Source organism: Achroia grisella, unplaced genomic scaffold, assembly GCF_030625045.1.
Source record: "Achroia grisella isolate CSIRO2021 unplaced genomic scaffold, CSIRO_AGI_Agris_v1 utg327, whole genome shotgun sequence".
Lineage (NCBI taxonomy): Eukaryota > Metazoa > Arthropoda > Insecta > Lepidoptera > Pyralidae > Achroia > Achroia grisella.
The window spans coordinates 1,565,000-1,579,670 of NW_026712799.1; the positions used below are offsets into that span (position 1 = coordinate 1,565,000).

At 39.5% G+C, this 14,671-nt stretch overlaps 1 protein-coding gene across 1 annotated transcript; it reads left to right on the forward strand.

Moving 5' to 3' along the window:
- The first annotated feature begins 706 nt into the window (after positions 1–706).
- Positions 707–13,504, forward strand: LOC131843608 (importin-13). Its single transcript, XM_059192282.1, has 17 exons — positions 707–1,157; positions 1,578–1,745; positions 2,078–2,194; positions 2,277–2,389; positions 2,998–3,174; positions 3,528–3,714; positions 4,180–4,431; positions 5,218–5,391; positions 5,939–6,188; positions 6,711–6,901; positions 7,318–7,503; positions 8,069–8,227; positions 8,857–8,994; positions 9,957–10,164; positions 11,193–11,330; positions 12,187–12,388; positions 12,711–13,504. Exons 1-17 carry the CDS (start codon positions 1,005–1,007, stop codon positions 12,829–12,831), a joined length of 2,934 nt encoding a protein of 977 aa, XP_059048265.1. The 5' UTR covers positions 707–1,004; the 3' UTR covers positions 12,832–13,504.
- The last annotated feature ends 1,167 nt before the right edge of the window (positions 13,505–14,671 follow it).

A 14,671-nucleotide genomic window follows, 5' to 3' on the forward strand; every position in this document is an offset into this window, starting at 1 on the left:
TTTAGCGCATGAGGGCTAGCTCATTAGGGTGGACACTAAGACGAGGCTTATATTTTGAGCCTGTGCCATAGATAATATACTATACTCTTGTGCAATGTGCTAGCAAACTTGTCTTGATACATATGTATAAATGTATTTTAACTAATATCAAATCCTTTAAAATCTAACTCATATCACTCAAAATATCTCCCAATTCAATATTTAACTAAAACATGCTTTTCGGCTTTAAACACATATACATACAAAAATCGTTTATATCGTGAGTAGGTTACTAAACATTATTTCTCCCATTAGCACCGGCAAGACTAGCGGAATAGTAAATGAGTTGCCGGCCTTTTAAGAAGAAATTAAAACATACAGAAAAAAATTTTTTTTTTTGGTGGCAAATATATTATTGCAATAAATTAAGTTTTTATTTATTAATAGCTAGTAATTGTATGAGATTTTAATAACGAAATAGCTTTCCAATATTTTCTTTTATATTAATCTAATCGGCGACGCGCCGCCCGGGGCACCTTGAATTTAATTTATCCTTCCCTTGAAAACTAATTTCCCATGAAATTTTTATATTCGTAATATAACGCAACACTGATAAAAATTCCAAGCAGATACATGTATTTATTTATATATTCACACTCCACAGATGTAAAATATAATCCTATAAATGTTAATAGGTAGGCACATTGTTCCGGTTGTCTCTTTTTATCTCTCATATTTCTGCTCTCATTTACTTTGTCATATGAAGTACATAACATGGAGTTTTTTTTACCTATCGTATCCATATCTATACTTCTAGCTCAGCTGAATATTTGACATTTAATAATATACTTTTATTTTAATATTTAAAGAAACTCGGTTTACTTCTCAATGTTACAACATTTATAGGTTTAAATTATATCACAGTGAATGTAGTTCATCTTCTGTGCTAATGTAATAAGAAGGTTATTGCTCAGTTTGAAAGAGTCGAACTCAAACAGTTGGGTAAAATTAGCAACTCAGCTGTGATGGAGTATACACCACAGAACTTGGAATTTGCGGTATCAGTATTCTATAATGGTGAACAAGCTGAGAGAGCTAAAGCCCACGCGTGGCTTACAACTGCTCAACGAGTCCCTGAAGCTTGGAAATTCGTTTGGGAATTATTACAACCCACCAAGGTGAGAGCACTTGAATTTAGACATCTACATTTTTATGTATTACTTATAAATACTAGGTATTAGTAAAATTAGTATTTATTATTCAACTAGAATGCCCAAGATGCAGATAGTCAAATTAATAGAAAATGATAAATATGTCCTATAGATTTATACAACTCATGTATCACATAATTCATAATGCCTTGATTGAAATTTATATGTTACCAATCATATACAATACTGAAGAAACTATCATATTTACTTATTTGACAAATTCAAAATGAATGGAGATGAATTGGGAATATTAAGAATATATTTTTTTGTTTTGTTCCAAGCACAGATTGTGTATAAACACAATATATGACATATTCTTAAAATAAATTATATGTAATCAATGTAATTTTTTGTAAATATATGTCACAGAATTTTAAAATATTTTAGGGCACCGAAATTCAGTTTTATGCAGCAACTACTCTGCATACTAAGATACTTAGATGCTGGAATGAGGTACCACCAGAGAGCTATGAAGAATTGAAGGAAAAACTATTGCAAGCAGTATTTACATATTCAAAGGGCCCAAAAATTGTTACAAATAGATTATGTATAAGTGTGAGTATTGTTATAGAAATAAATATGAACAATTGTCTTTGTCCATTCTAATGTTTGAAACGTGAAAGTGTGTATTGGTCTGTGTGTCATTTCCTCAAAACTACAATGGCCGAGTGGATTTTAAAGAATCTCATTGAAATTAATAAGTTATAACATGAGGACTATTATTATATGAAACTATTTTTATTTCAAATCAATCTGACAAAGTAACTGTTAAAGGTTATTTTTTGTTTTTTATATGCATTTTAATTTACATTTATGACTGTATTTTTCGAAACTTTTTATGCTTTGATACATTGTCAATTTTTTAATGTGTAATAATAATGTTACAGTTGGCTGCCTTCATTCTCCAACAAGGTACTGTAGATTTAGGCACTGTACTAAGACCATTGTCGACAGTAGAAAACACATCTTTACTTCTAGAAGTACTAACTGTGATACCAGAAGAAGTGAGTAGTTATTTTTATTCTATTTAATAATTGTTTGGTTTACAGAATGAGAATCTTATGTTTTCATATAATTTTATTGCAGTACAATAGCATGACAATGGGATCAGCCCTTCGATCTAAAAACCGCACTGCACTTCAGCAGGCATGTCCAGCAGTTCTTGATGATATGTTAAGATATTTACACACTGTATACAAGTAAGTATGTTGTATTGTACTTATGATATATTGTAATATTGTACTTTATTTTATTCCACTTGCACCAGCTTACATGTTTAGTTTTCACCTGATTGAAAGTAGTAAACTGTAGACATGGCCAAAAATATATGTATAATTTCAGAATTTATTGTATCATACTTATACATACATATACCGTTCCTGATTACTAGAAGGTATCCTTGTTGTATTCATTTTCCAGTTAATCTGTTATACCTTGTACCTTATGATATAGGAAATCTATAACCAATACATCCAACACATTAATTAATGTAAGTATGCCCTGCCACCTTAGGCTTTTGGATATAAATTTGAAAACAACCCAGCCTAGAATATTACTAGTTTAATTTATGTCTAAGTATATTTATATAACATGTTATGAGCACATCTTACATTTTGTCTCTAAATATAAAAACCAAGTAATATTACAATTTTACTTTTATTTGTGGTAAATTTGCATTATGGTAAAACTTTATTTAACATTTTGTATGTGTATAATAAGTACATGGTAAGTTACAGTATATAATAAATTCAATGTTGTTGTTAAATATAATGTTTGTTAAAAAAGACTATTTTGAATTTTATTATAGTGAATATGGAGAAGACGGGCCTCCAGAGGCGACGGTGCAGACTTGGTTGAGTGCAGCGAGCTGCGCGTGCAGCTGGCTGACGCTGGGTGGCGAGGAGTCGCCTGAGGCAGGCGGTTCGCTGCCTGACCGATTGCCACTGTGTAATGCTCTACTCACTCTTGTTCGGGTGCTCTACACGTGGGTATTGGTCAAGTATTATTTTTATATAAATGGTAAACAAACCTAAGATACCCTAACTGACAGAATGTAGCAACTGTGTCCCTATGTAACTTAAGCAGTACCATGTAAGTACCATGGAAATAATGTTGCTACGGAATGCCCGTGATTGTGCAGTGATAATATTTAGTTGTCTTACTAGTTTAGTTGATTACATTACATACAAGTATTACATTGACGTATCTAAGTAACTCTGTACCGTATAGACAACATTGTACAAAATTGCCTCGGTGAAAGCTGATGAATGCAGTGAGTTTCGCGTGTAAGAAGTTTAGCGAGGTGAATGTGTACAAGGAGATATGTGGCCTGTTCAGGTGTTCAGATGCGGTGAGCGACACGGCGCTGGAAGCGTGCGAGGCGGCGCTGGTGGCGTTGCGGGCTGCGGGCGCGGCGCCGGACGCTGCACGTCAGCCGGCGGCAGCGCTGCAGCTGCTTGCCGATCTGCTCGCGCTCACTACGCCCGTAATCGCGCGCGATAACGTGCCCAACTCTATTAATGAGGTACCTATGCTATTCGTGATTTAAATATTTGGTTTTGAGGTCTTAAAAAGCACCTTTTTTTAATGAGGAGAAATAGATCCGACCACCCTTTACGGGACGGGAGCTATCCCAGTACTTTTTGAATTTGAATTTGAAAATGCATGAGTAACTGATACCTCGATTCGATTATTAAACTAATCCTTAGTTTCCTATCAAATATCTAAGTTCTGTTCTACCGTGTACATTCATACATGCGTGAGAACAGACACTTCGCAGTAGTGTCTTTTATATTGTCAATGAGCATGACTTATAGTAGCAGTATATTTTTTTAATTGAGTGGCTTTTGTTATAACTGTACATTAATAAACCTAAGCATGGTCATGCAGTACAGTTCAGTAGTATCGTTACAGCTACCGCACTTTCCCATATTGCCTCATTTAATTTCATATTAATCTATGGTCAGTGTAACACGCTATATACTTGCAGGAGTTGGTGTCAGCGCTAATAACGTGCTGCGTGGCGTTGGGCGAGTGCCACACGCAGGCGATCGTGCAGGCGGCGGAGGGCTCGGGCGGCGCGGGGGGCGCGGGGGGCGCGGGCGGCGCGGGCGGCGCGGGCGGCGAGGCGGCGGCGCGGCAGCTGGTGGAGGCGCTGCTGGCCGCGCAGGCCGCGCCCGGACACTACCCGCTGCACGAGACGCGCTCCAACCTCGTCTTCGGCTTCTGGTATACGTTGCAGGTAACAGCGATTTCACGGAACAATAAACAGCATTATTTAAATGCCGAAAAGAGGCTGCCGCTAGCCTCGGGATGTGGGATCTCCCCAAATTCATCCTAAATCCTGGAGTTTAACGGAGTGTGGTTTGTATTTGGGGAACAAAAGTCATTTCTGTAGACTATTATTTATAGCACAGTTAAGATGCACATATACTGATGTGCTGTAGCGGAGGTCAATCTGCACGCCGTGGACGAGAAAAGAGTGTGTTTCCACCGACGCAGTCTGGACGGCTGTGGCTGTATGCCGCTATGAACTTATGGCGTTATGAACGCTGGAATTACGAGAACTAGTGTTGTGCTGCGAATTATTGTAATTGATCATTACAATAGAGTTTTAATTCTATGCCATGATAAATTTAAGCAGGTGGAGATGGAGCATTTCTTTTACAATAAAGATTGATTAAATCCGTTGTACTCATATACGGTGCTGCCTGTAGGGACTTGTCTGCTCTGATAACTATGACTGACTTATTTTTTTATTCAAAAAACTATTTATTTATTTAAATCTACTTTGCTATTTGGCAGTTCGTATTCACACAAAATTCTTAAAAATGTAATTCTGAACAGCATTTATTTAGAAGAGCAACACGCAATTTTTTTATTCTATCTTATTATGATGAGTCTGTATTCCGAATGAGTGGTAGAATAAAAAAATATGACCATTCAAAAGCGTTTATATTAAGATTATTTGTATTCTAAAATAAATTCTTATTAACAATCATATCAATGATGAATGAATCGTCCACAGGATCAAGTATTAAACGTCCCAAGCGAGAAGCAACTGAATCCGATGTGGCGAGAAGTGTTTTCGCGGCTGCTGACTACCCTCGTTTGCAAATCCGAGGCGCCCGCAGACTTGGCGCTCTCTAGAGATGATATGGAGTTGTTGCGGTGTTATCGACAGGATATCGCCGATACAGTGGTGAGCAAAATGTGTGTAAGGCGTTTTAAAACGCTGTATGCGTATGTGCAAAACGGACTAAGTGATAAATAGATAGATTCTAATTCGGTCTTTATTTTTCATTTATTCTTCATTTTTTTGCTATATGTATAATTAATTCTTTTTATAAACAGGAGCTTTTATTTAATGTTACTATTTATTTAGTACTACTACTGTGTACTTACTACACGACATTATTGACATCACGCTTCAACCAATAAGAGTGGAACTGAAATACTGAACCAATGTTGCAAAGACGGGGAAAATGTTTCAAAAAAGTTTGAACATTATTAAGGTTTTTTTGTAAAAGACTTCACTTCTATGCGTGTGTGTGTCAAGTACATAGTTTTGTGTATAATATTTTTTATGAATAATTAAAAATAAATATTCGTAATCTCTACTCCGTCTCTACATATGCCAAATTTCATACAGCTCTGTCCGCGCAATTTTTGTAAAAGCAATACAAAGTTTTTGTTTCACGTATTAATGTAATGAAAATATATATGTATACAATTTTTGTCTGGAACAGATGTACTGCTTCGGCATCTTGGGTGACTGGTGTTGGACGACGGTGGAGACGGCGTACCTGGCGGCGGACACGGACGTGCGGCGCGAGGCCGCCCTGCACGTGTTCGTGGCGCTGGCGGACGCGGCGCCCCCGCAGCGCGCGCCCGACGCCCTCGTGTCGCTACTCCAGCGCGCCGTCACAGTCGCGCGAGATGCAGCTGCCCCCGAACCGCCGCCGCCAGCGCTCCTATCCACCGCGCTCGACGCTTTAGGTACTTGAACATTTATAATACCCGGCTCAAAATGAGTAGTGCTGTAAAGTTAACGTAGCGCTGCAGTGCGCTCCCGACACGCTCGTGTCGCACCGTCGAAGTTGCGCGCGCCGCAGCTGCTATCCACCGCGCTCGACGCTGGACATTTATAATACCCAACGCAAAATGAGGGGTGTTGCTGCAGCTTCATCCGAACCGCCGCCGCCGCCAGCGCTCACCACGCTCGACGCTTTAGTTATTTAGACTTTTATAATTACGCCCTCGTATCGCTTCTGCGGCGCGCCGTCGCGCGAGATGCAGCTGCCCTCGAGCCTCCGCCACCAGCGTTCCTATTCACCGCGCTCGACACTTTAAAGGTATATGCTACGGGTGTAGGCCAGTTAAAACATTGTGGTGAATTCTCCACTGACCTTTACAGTAGTCCCAGGTAAAAATGGGAGCGAGTGTTCCATTTATACCATTTATAAATAAAGAATTGATGCGTATTAAACTAATGGGGTGAAATGGTTGTGCACATAACAGGCGCTTACGCGGCATGGTTGAGCACGGTGGGCGGAGCTCGCAGTGCGGCGCTGGGCGGCGAGTGCGTGCGCGCTGCGGGTGCGGCACTGGCTCGCAGTCCGGCCGCGGCCGCGCTCGCTCTACGTAGGCTGTGTGCGGACTGCAGTGCTCCTGCGGCCGCGCTCGCCGCCGACATCGTGCATGCGGCGCAGGTCGGTACCGATATGTATTTTTTTTATTAAGGAGTTTGGGCTATTATTCGCTACTAAAGAGACCTGTAGCACTGCGACCTGCATAGATCTATTATGCTTCTTTTAGAGTTCGCTGCCTAGACAAAATTGAAGGAAAAGAACAAGAATTGAAGGATATTCTTGACGGTCTTTATCTCCTGAAAATAGAGTCTGTATTCTCCAAAGATATTTCGTTTATGCATGAGTACAACCATAGAATGTGTAGTGGCGTTTCCTGTTCCATTTACTGATGTAGAGACACATCTACATAATACAGCATAGATTGGTTAAAACAACAATAGTAAACGAAATATTATGAGCCGTACCCTAATTTTATGACCCGTACCGAACTTTAGAATAAAAAGGCTTTATTCTTATGAAACATTGGGTTCGAGCAGAGCCGTGCTGGTCGCGGCGTGAGTGAGGGGTGTGCGGGGGCGGCGGCGGGGGCGGGCGGCGAGGCGTGGGTGCGGCGGCAGCTGGTGGGCGCGGCGGGCGCGGCGCTGGCGGCCGCCGACCACGCACACGCCGCGCCACTGCTGCAGAGCCTAGCCGCCACGCTCTACGAAGACCTACAGCAACAGGTACTTAAATAAAATCGTCCACCAAAAATGTTACTAGTAAAAAAAAGCTGCCTTTTACAACACATTCAGGAAATCCAGCGCGCAATCGTATGTGATTGCATTTTACTATTTTTAGCGATCACTCTTTTGCTGTTTAGCGCGTGCTATGACATGTCCAAAAGCATGTTTCAAAATTATAAGTTTAGAATAACTGTGCAATTATGTCTTCGCTCTGATGTCCTTCTTCTGAAAACCGATTCCGGTATGAAAGAGCATACATGTAAATGCAACTATACAATAGGAATAATTAGAATCGAAATTTAAAATGTATTGATCTAATTCCAAAGAAATCATTCACCATCAGATTAGCTATCGTTAGCTCTGAGTAATATAAATTATATTTATAATAAATATATTAAACATGTAGAAAAAAAATTGATATTCCTACTAAAATTAAAAGAAGTAATCCAATCTGTAAAAAAAATTGTCATATGTTATATGTCATAACATGCACAACAGAAAGGTCGAAAATGTGAAAACGGTACGGTTAGTTAGTCAGGTACATGACAAGTGTGTGTGCATGCAGGCGCGCGCCGTGTCATCGGGCGGCGGCGGCGGAGGGGCGGCGGAACTAGCGGGCGCGTTGCTGGCGGCGCTGGATCCGCAGCCGGCGCTGGCCGCCGACTTACTGCGCGCGCTGGCGCCCGCACTACCGCCCTTCGCGCTCCACCCCGCCCTAGTCGAGGTACGACACTACGTCGCGTCATTCTTGTCTCTTCACCCCACGCCATCCCATCTCTTAATCCCGCGTCGTCCTATATCTGACATGGCGCTATCGTCATCGCTTCACTCCGTGCCATCCCCATCTCTTCATCCCGCGCCATCGCCATGTTTTCACCCCGCGCCGGTGGCTCTACCTGCTATTAACGCACCCGAGGTTACGTAAAATATATCTCACTCTCTCACACATAGAACACCCAGTAATTAGAATATATCTATCGGATACTCGTATTGTTATAGGAGTATATTAAAACAACAGTCATTTATATCGTAAAGATCATATACATACACATAGTTAACAATAATTGTTTCGAACACAGTGTTTTGACCAATATCATATTGTCAGACATAAACATTTATGTATGCTGCAACATCACAAATGGTTCTTCTAATATTTTATAAACACGGTATGACATTTAGATGGAACACCTGCCATACATTTTATGTGTAATAATTTATATCTAATTGTTTAACACGCGAAACATGTTACATTGGTGTGCCTTGTACTGAAAATCTGTTATCGTTTTTTGAGTTACATAAATCCTTAATTATTTTGTATTGTTACAAAATTTATATGCAAATATTTCATTACAGCCCATGTTTCACATATTAAAGCAAGCGGTGGTGACTTTGATGATGGACTGCATGCCGATGATAGGAGAAATAGCCCAGCTCACCATGACCGGTTTCGATACTCGGCCCTGTGCATCGGGACTGGACGTTGTCAAATTAGTAAGTAATATTGTGTGACGCCCATTTTAATAATGTGACAGAGGTACGTTCGCGGACGTCTTTGTATGGTCTGCCTATGGTCGTACAATGTACTCCGAAATATAGCAAGTGCTTTATGTGGGCCACAGAATGCTGAGAATTTCTTTGTCTACATTTACATAACATTGTTTCTTGTGTCAATGCGGATTTGCGCGTGAAAGAGCTTACGTGTAAAGGCAGGTAATAGGAAGTGAGTGTGCAGGTGGTGGTGGGTCCGTAGTGAGGGTTGCAGTGTGGCGCGGTCTTTCTCGATCTCTTTGTCTATTTTTACTTATTGTTTACAGCTACCTGCCAAAAAAGTCCCATCACAATCGATCCAGCCATTTCAGAGATTAGCCGCAACAAACAGACAGACAGATAAAAATTGTAGTAAATATTATTTTGGTGTATGTACCGTATTTATATTCATATGCATGTAGTAAAAAACGGTTACTTCAATATTACAAACAGACACTCCAATTCTATTTATATGTATGTATAGATTGTTTTTTGCGTGTAAGCAGATTTGCCTGTGAAAGAGCATACGTGTAAAGGCAGGTAATATGAAGTCAGTGCGCGGGTAGTGGAGGGCCCAGAGAGAGGGTTGCGGCCCAGCGCGGCGCGGTCTTTCTCATTCTCTTTGTCTATTTTTACTTATTGTTTCTTGCGTGGCCCAGAGCGAGGGTTGCGGCCCAGCGCGGCGCAGTCTTTCTCATTCTCTTTGTCTATTTTTACTTATTGTTTCTTGCGTGAAAGCAGATTTGCGCGTGAAAGAGCGTATGTATAAAGGCAGGTAATAACAAGTGAGTGCGCATGTAGTGGAGATTGCAACGCGGCGCGGTCTTTCTCTTTGACTAAATTTACTTATTGTTTCTTTCGTGAAAGCGGATTTGCGCGTGAAAGAGCGTACGTAAAAGGGCAAGTAATAAGAAGTGAGTGCGCAGGTGGTGGTGATGGTGGGCTCGGAGTGGGCGGAGGCGGCGCGGCTGCTGCGCGGCGCGGTGTCGTGCGCGGCGGCCGCGGTGTCGTCGTCGCCCGCCGCCTGCCCCGACCTCACTGAAGCACTGTTCGCGCTCCTCCACGCGCTCACCAAGAAGAAGCCCCAATACATCGACTGGATAGACGACTTGCTGCCCCAGCTCGTCGACCTCGGTACCTCATTATAATATGTTTTTTAAACTCAACAATGCACTACTCATTATTATATATTAGGATTTCCTAATCCTATTCACTGTTAATATAATAATAATAATGAAGACGATTAATCACAGCGCTGTCTAGTTGTAGAACTTGAACTATGGGTTTAATAGCTAGTAGTAACTAATAGATAAACTTATTTTTTATTTATTAATTTCTTTTAGGATTCATGTATATATTTGTAAATACATATATATATATATAAGTCAATTATCTATTGTATATTAGTTCTCTCGACAAATTAAACCATGCGTTGCTCTGTAGAACAAAGAAACGACATTTAATGTTTATTTGTCGATCCTTTTCACCAAAACACTGTTACTTTCAATTACTGTCACTCACAATCCCAGTTTTACAATCCACCATACTTCTACTCCTCTTTAACAATTAGCGCCATCTATTGGAAGTCGATGAGAGCAATTGACGCTCAATAACGCGCCTAAAAGCAAACCTTAAAGGGATGTTAAGTAAGTATTCCTTTATATATATATATATAATCTTTATTACTTATAAAGAATTACTTAAATACATTTTCTTAGATATATTAATTAGAAATAATGTTAACAAAGGAGTACTTATCTCTAAAGCAGATCTCTTCCAGTCCACCCAATAAAGCGGTATAGGAAGTGTTAATATAAAATAACATAAAATCCTAAATACATTATACTAATATATGTATCGCGCGAGGAATCGAATCCGCGACCATCGACCAACCACTAGATTTTTGACACCAGCGTCGCATAAAACATTATCTTTTTATTATTATTTACTACTTGGATGTATCATCATTATTATTACATAGTATAAAACAAAGTCGCTGTTGCTGTCTGTCCCTATGTGTGCTTAAATCTTTAAACTACACAACGGATTTTTAAATAGGTAGAGTGATTCTAGAGGAAGGTTTAGGTAGATAATACATGTACACTCGTGCGAAACCGAGGCGAGTAGCTAGTATAATATATTTATCGTACTTAAATGTGTAGGTTGCGAGTGTGTGCGGCTGTGGGAGGTGTCTGCGGCGCGTGCTGCGTGCGCGTGGCTGGCGGCGCTGGCGGCGCAGCGCCCGCTCGCACTGCAGCCACGCGCGCCCGCACTCACCGCCGCCGCGCTACGCTGCATAGGTAATGCACGTTTTATTGTTTGATTATAATGAAATGATGTACCCTCTTGCGCTAACTGGTTACTGACGTGGAGCCTATGGAGGCTGATACATTGAGCATGAATTCGGGTCAGTTTTTTTTGTGGCTGATAATGGAATGGTGCACCCTCCACTGGTACCCCGCTAGCGTAAACCTTTAGCGCAGGCGGACACCAGTGGAGGATGATAAGATGAGCATGAGGTCAGGTCAGTTTGCCCATCGTGATTAAATAACCAGAATTTAACCACGATGGTTTCCAGGGGGACCTAACATAGTACATTGCTAGCAATAGTAACACTAGACCCTATTACTATCAATTCCCTTCCCCCCTACTCGGGTCAGTTAGCCTATCTTAGAAAATAGGACAGCGGCCCCTCCCGCTACAGCCGCATTTTTAGCAATATATAGAGCGATTCAGGATGTTTATATGTATAATACACCGATACAGTGATCCTCCTATAACTCGGTACTCTTATAACGCATTTTCATATTACACAAATTTGAATCCCCCGTATGACAAGGCTATTTCCCCATATAACAAGGGGATTATCCACATATTTCTCTATTATGAAATCTACATTGATTTGTTCATATTGGTTATGTTGATTTGTTTTGTACTATTCATAATTAGTTTTTTACTTCATATGCATAATTTTTTTTATTTAGAATGTTCATAGTTTGGTTTAAATTTTAATAAAACTTACTTATTTCGTTCTTAATATAATATATAGATTATTCATAATATTCGATTTGCCATTATTTCGACATATTGTGATTTTAAAGTTAACCTGCTGCATATAATATAATACAATTTACCGACACGTACTGTTGCACGCAGGCGGCGCGACGCCCCGCAACCAGATCGAGCCGCTGGCGGAGCTGCTGCTGGCGCTGAACCGCGCGGCGTGGCGCGGCCCGGCCGGGCCCCACGAGCCGGCCGGGCTGGCCGGATGGCTGCGGCAGGCGCTCGCCGTCACCGGCTTCCCCACCGAGCACGCCACGGACCCGCACAAGCACAAGTTCATTGCGGCCGTCGTCAAGTTAGTATACTGCATACTCCCCCGCCCCTTCCTTCCATGCCCGCCATCTTCGCAATTCAGTTCCACTCATTTGTACGAGCTGTGATATTTTAATACATAAAATTTTGTGTTTTAATAGCAAATTTGAAATCTAATCTCGCATAATTTCAGCCACTGCTAGGAAGGTGCAAGGGGCATTATTAAATTATTTTATTTGATATATGGTGGTGGAGGAAAGATAAGAATGTGTTACTAGTTGGCGAAATAAGATTTGCTATTTCACACATGTGTGAAGATTAATTGGAATATGTACTTATGGATCGCTTGTTCTTCTTTATTACAGAGAAAAAAGCAGTAAACGACGACTACTCGAGACCGTCCAGGAGTTCTCATTAGTTTGCCGCGGGCTTATAGGAACAGAGTACGCGCGGCAAACGCTCGCCTCTAGACAGCTTGTAGCATAAAGATACATGCAAATTGTATAAAATTACTATTTATTTTAATTACCATTTATTAATGGCTTCGGTTTTTATGCTTATTTATATCATGGACTGTATTTGAGTTTAAATGGTGAATTGTTCCTCTATATTTATCAAAACAGAATTGTTTGCGCTGAATTACTGAAAACTATTACACCAGTTTCCACATTGTGTTCAGACCCCGTACATACATTTGTATTATGAATATGACAATACTGTATTTATTTAATAATACACCTTAGAAAATTAACAATAATTTCTAACTGTGTTAGTAAATTTGTACAACCTTATTAATAAGTTTAATTTGAGCAATAATAACTCTTAATAAAATTTATGAAGATGCATATCGTGAATCGCAAAAGTATGGATTCGTATATAAAAATGAATCGATGCCCAGTAATTATATACTCCGATAAATAATGAATTGGCTTTTATCGCACTGTAACTGATAATACTGTGATCAATTTTTGAGTGCTTTAGTTTGATTTTTTAAGTAATTGTGAATCTTGTAACCAGAAAGTGTGAGTTTTGTTTTTCAATAAGTTAATTAAATATAATTAAAATACCTTACACTTTATTATATATGATTGGAGGTTGACTGAATATTGGCCATTTCTCTTCCCATTAGGTATATACATATTCAAATCTCTGATTACACACCTAATGCAAAACACAATTATATAATCGGTGCCCAAATAATAATGATTATTTTTAAAGTGAGATCTACAATTGTTACGAGTACGTAACACACAGATACTTGTGATAATACTTTTGCAATACAAATAAATGTACGTACTCCTCCACCGGGACCTCAAGGGCCCTAAAATTATTATTTATTGGTAGTTTAATTTCACGACAATCAAATCAATCAAAATCTGGTTTCTCATTATCAAACAACAAATTATGTTAACACATATACGAATTGAAACGCATTTGAAAAAAATATATACGAATCTAGTGCTTTTTGTTCACTATATATATTCTATTTGTGATCGCACACGAAGTGTTTAGAATAAGTTGTTTGTAAATATCAATCATTAGGGTGTAGTTATAATAAGTGTACGACCATTTGTATTTTAATTATCGTCTTACACGGTTCATTTAAATTCCGAAATCCTGAGGAATATTGACATAAAGATGTAATTAATTAATTTATTGCTATCAGCATCATATTAATTATAGGTAGGGATAGAAATGAAATGAAATGAAATAATTTATTTGCGAAATATTGGTACAGTAGTATAATTAATACGATGCCACATGAAATCCATTGATCAGCAATATTTACCATACAGGCATGCAAATTACGTGAAGGCGCTTGTGCCACTCAAATATTCTTGGACACTGTAAAAATTACCAAGAGAGCAACGTAACCAGATCACATGACCTGCACAGCAACAATTCTTTATACATAATCATCAAAACATCTCTTTGTCTATAGTTTTGTTTAAGTTATTCACTCCAAATGCAAACTTATAGTTACTGCTCCAAAAATTGGCCGTATAGGCGCAGTCCTTTATTTTTGTGGATCTGTGTACAGCAAACAGTGAACTGGTATATCTACTGAACGTAGGATGCTCAACACTGCGTTTAGAGCTGCATTCAGAACACACCTCGTACAAAACTTAGCGAATCGTGCACACGCTATGGTCGACTTTTATAGCCTGCACCTTAATGTGACTTTTCGGATAGGCAATGTGATAATATAGTATTAAATTCGATTATTGACTAGTTGTTGGGATCTCAGTGAGTCAAACAGATAATAACTGTTGTGCATATATAAAGTTTACAATCTACAGTTTAATAAACGTTATTAGTCAGGATA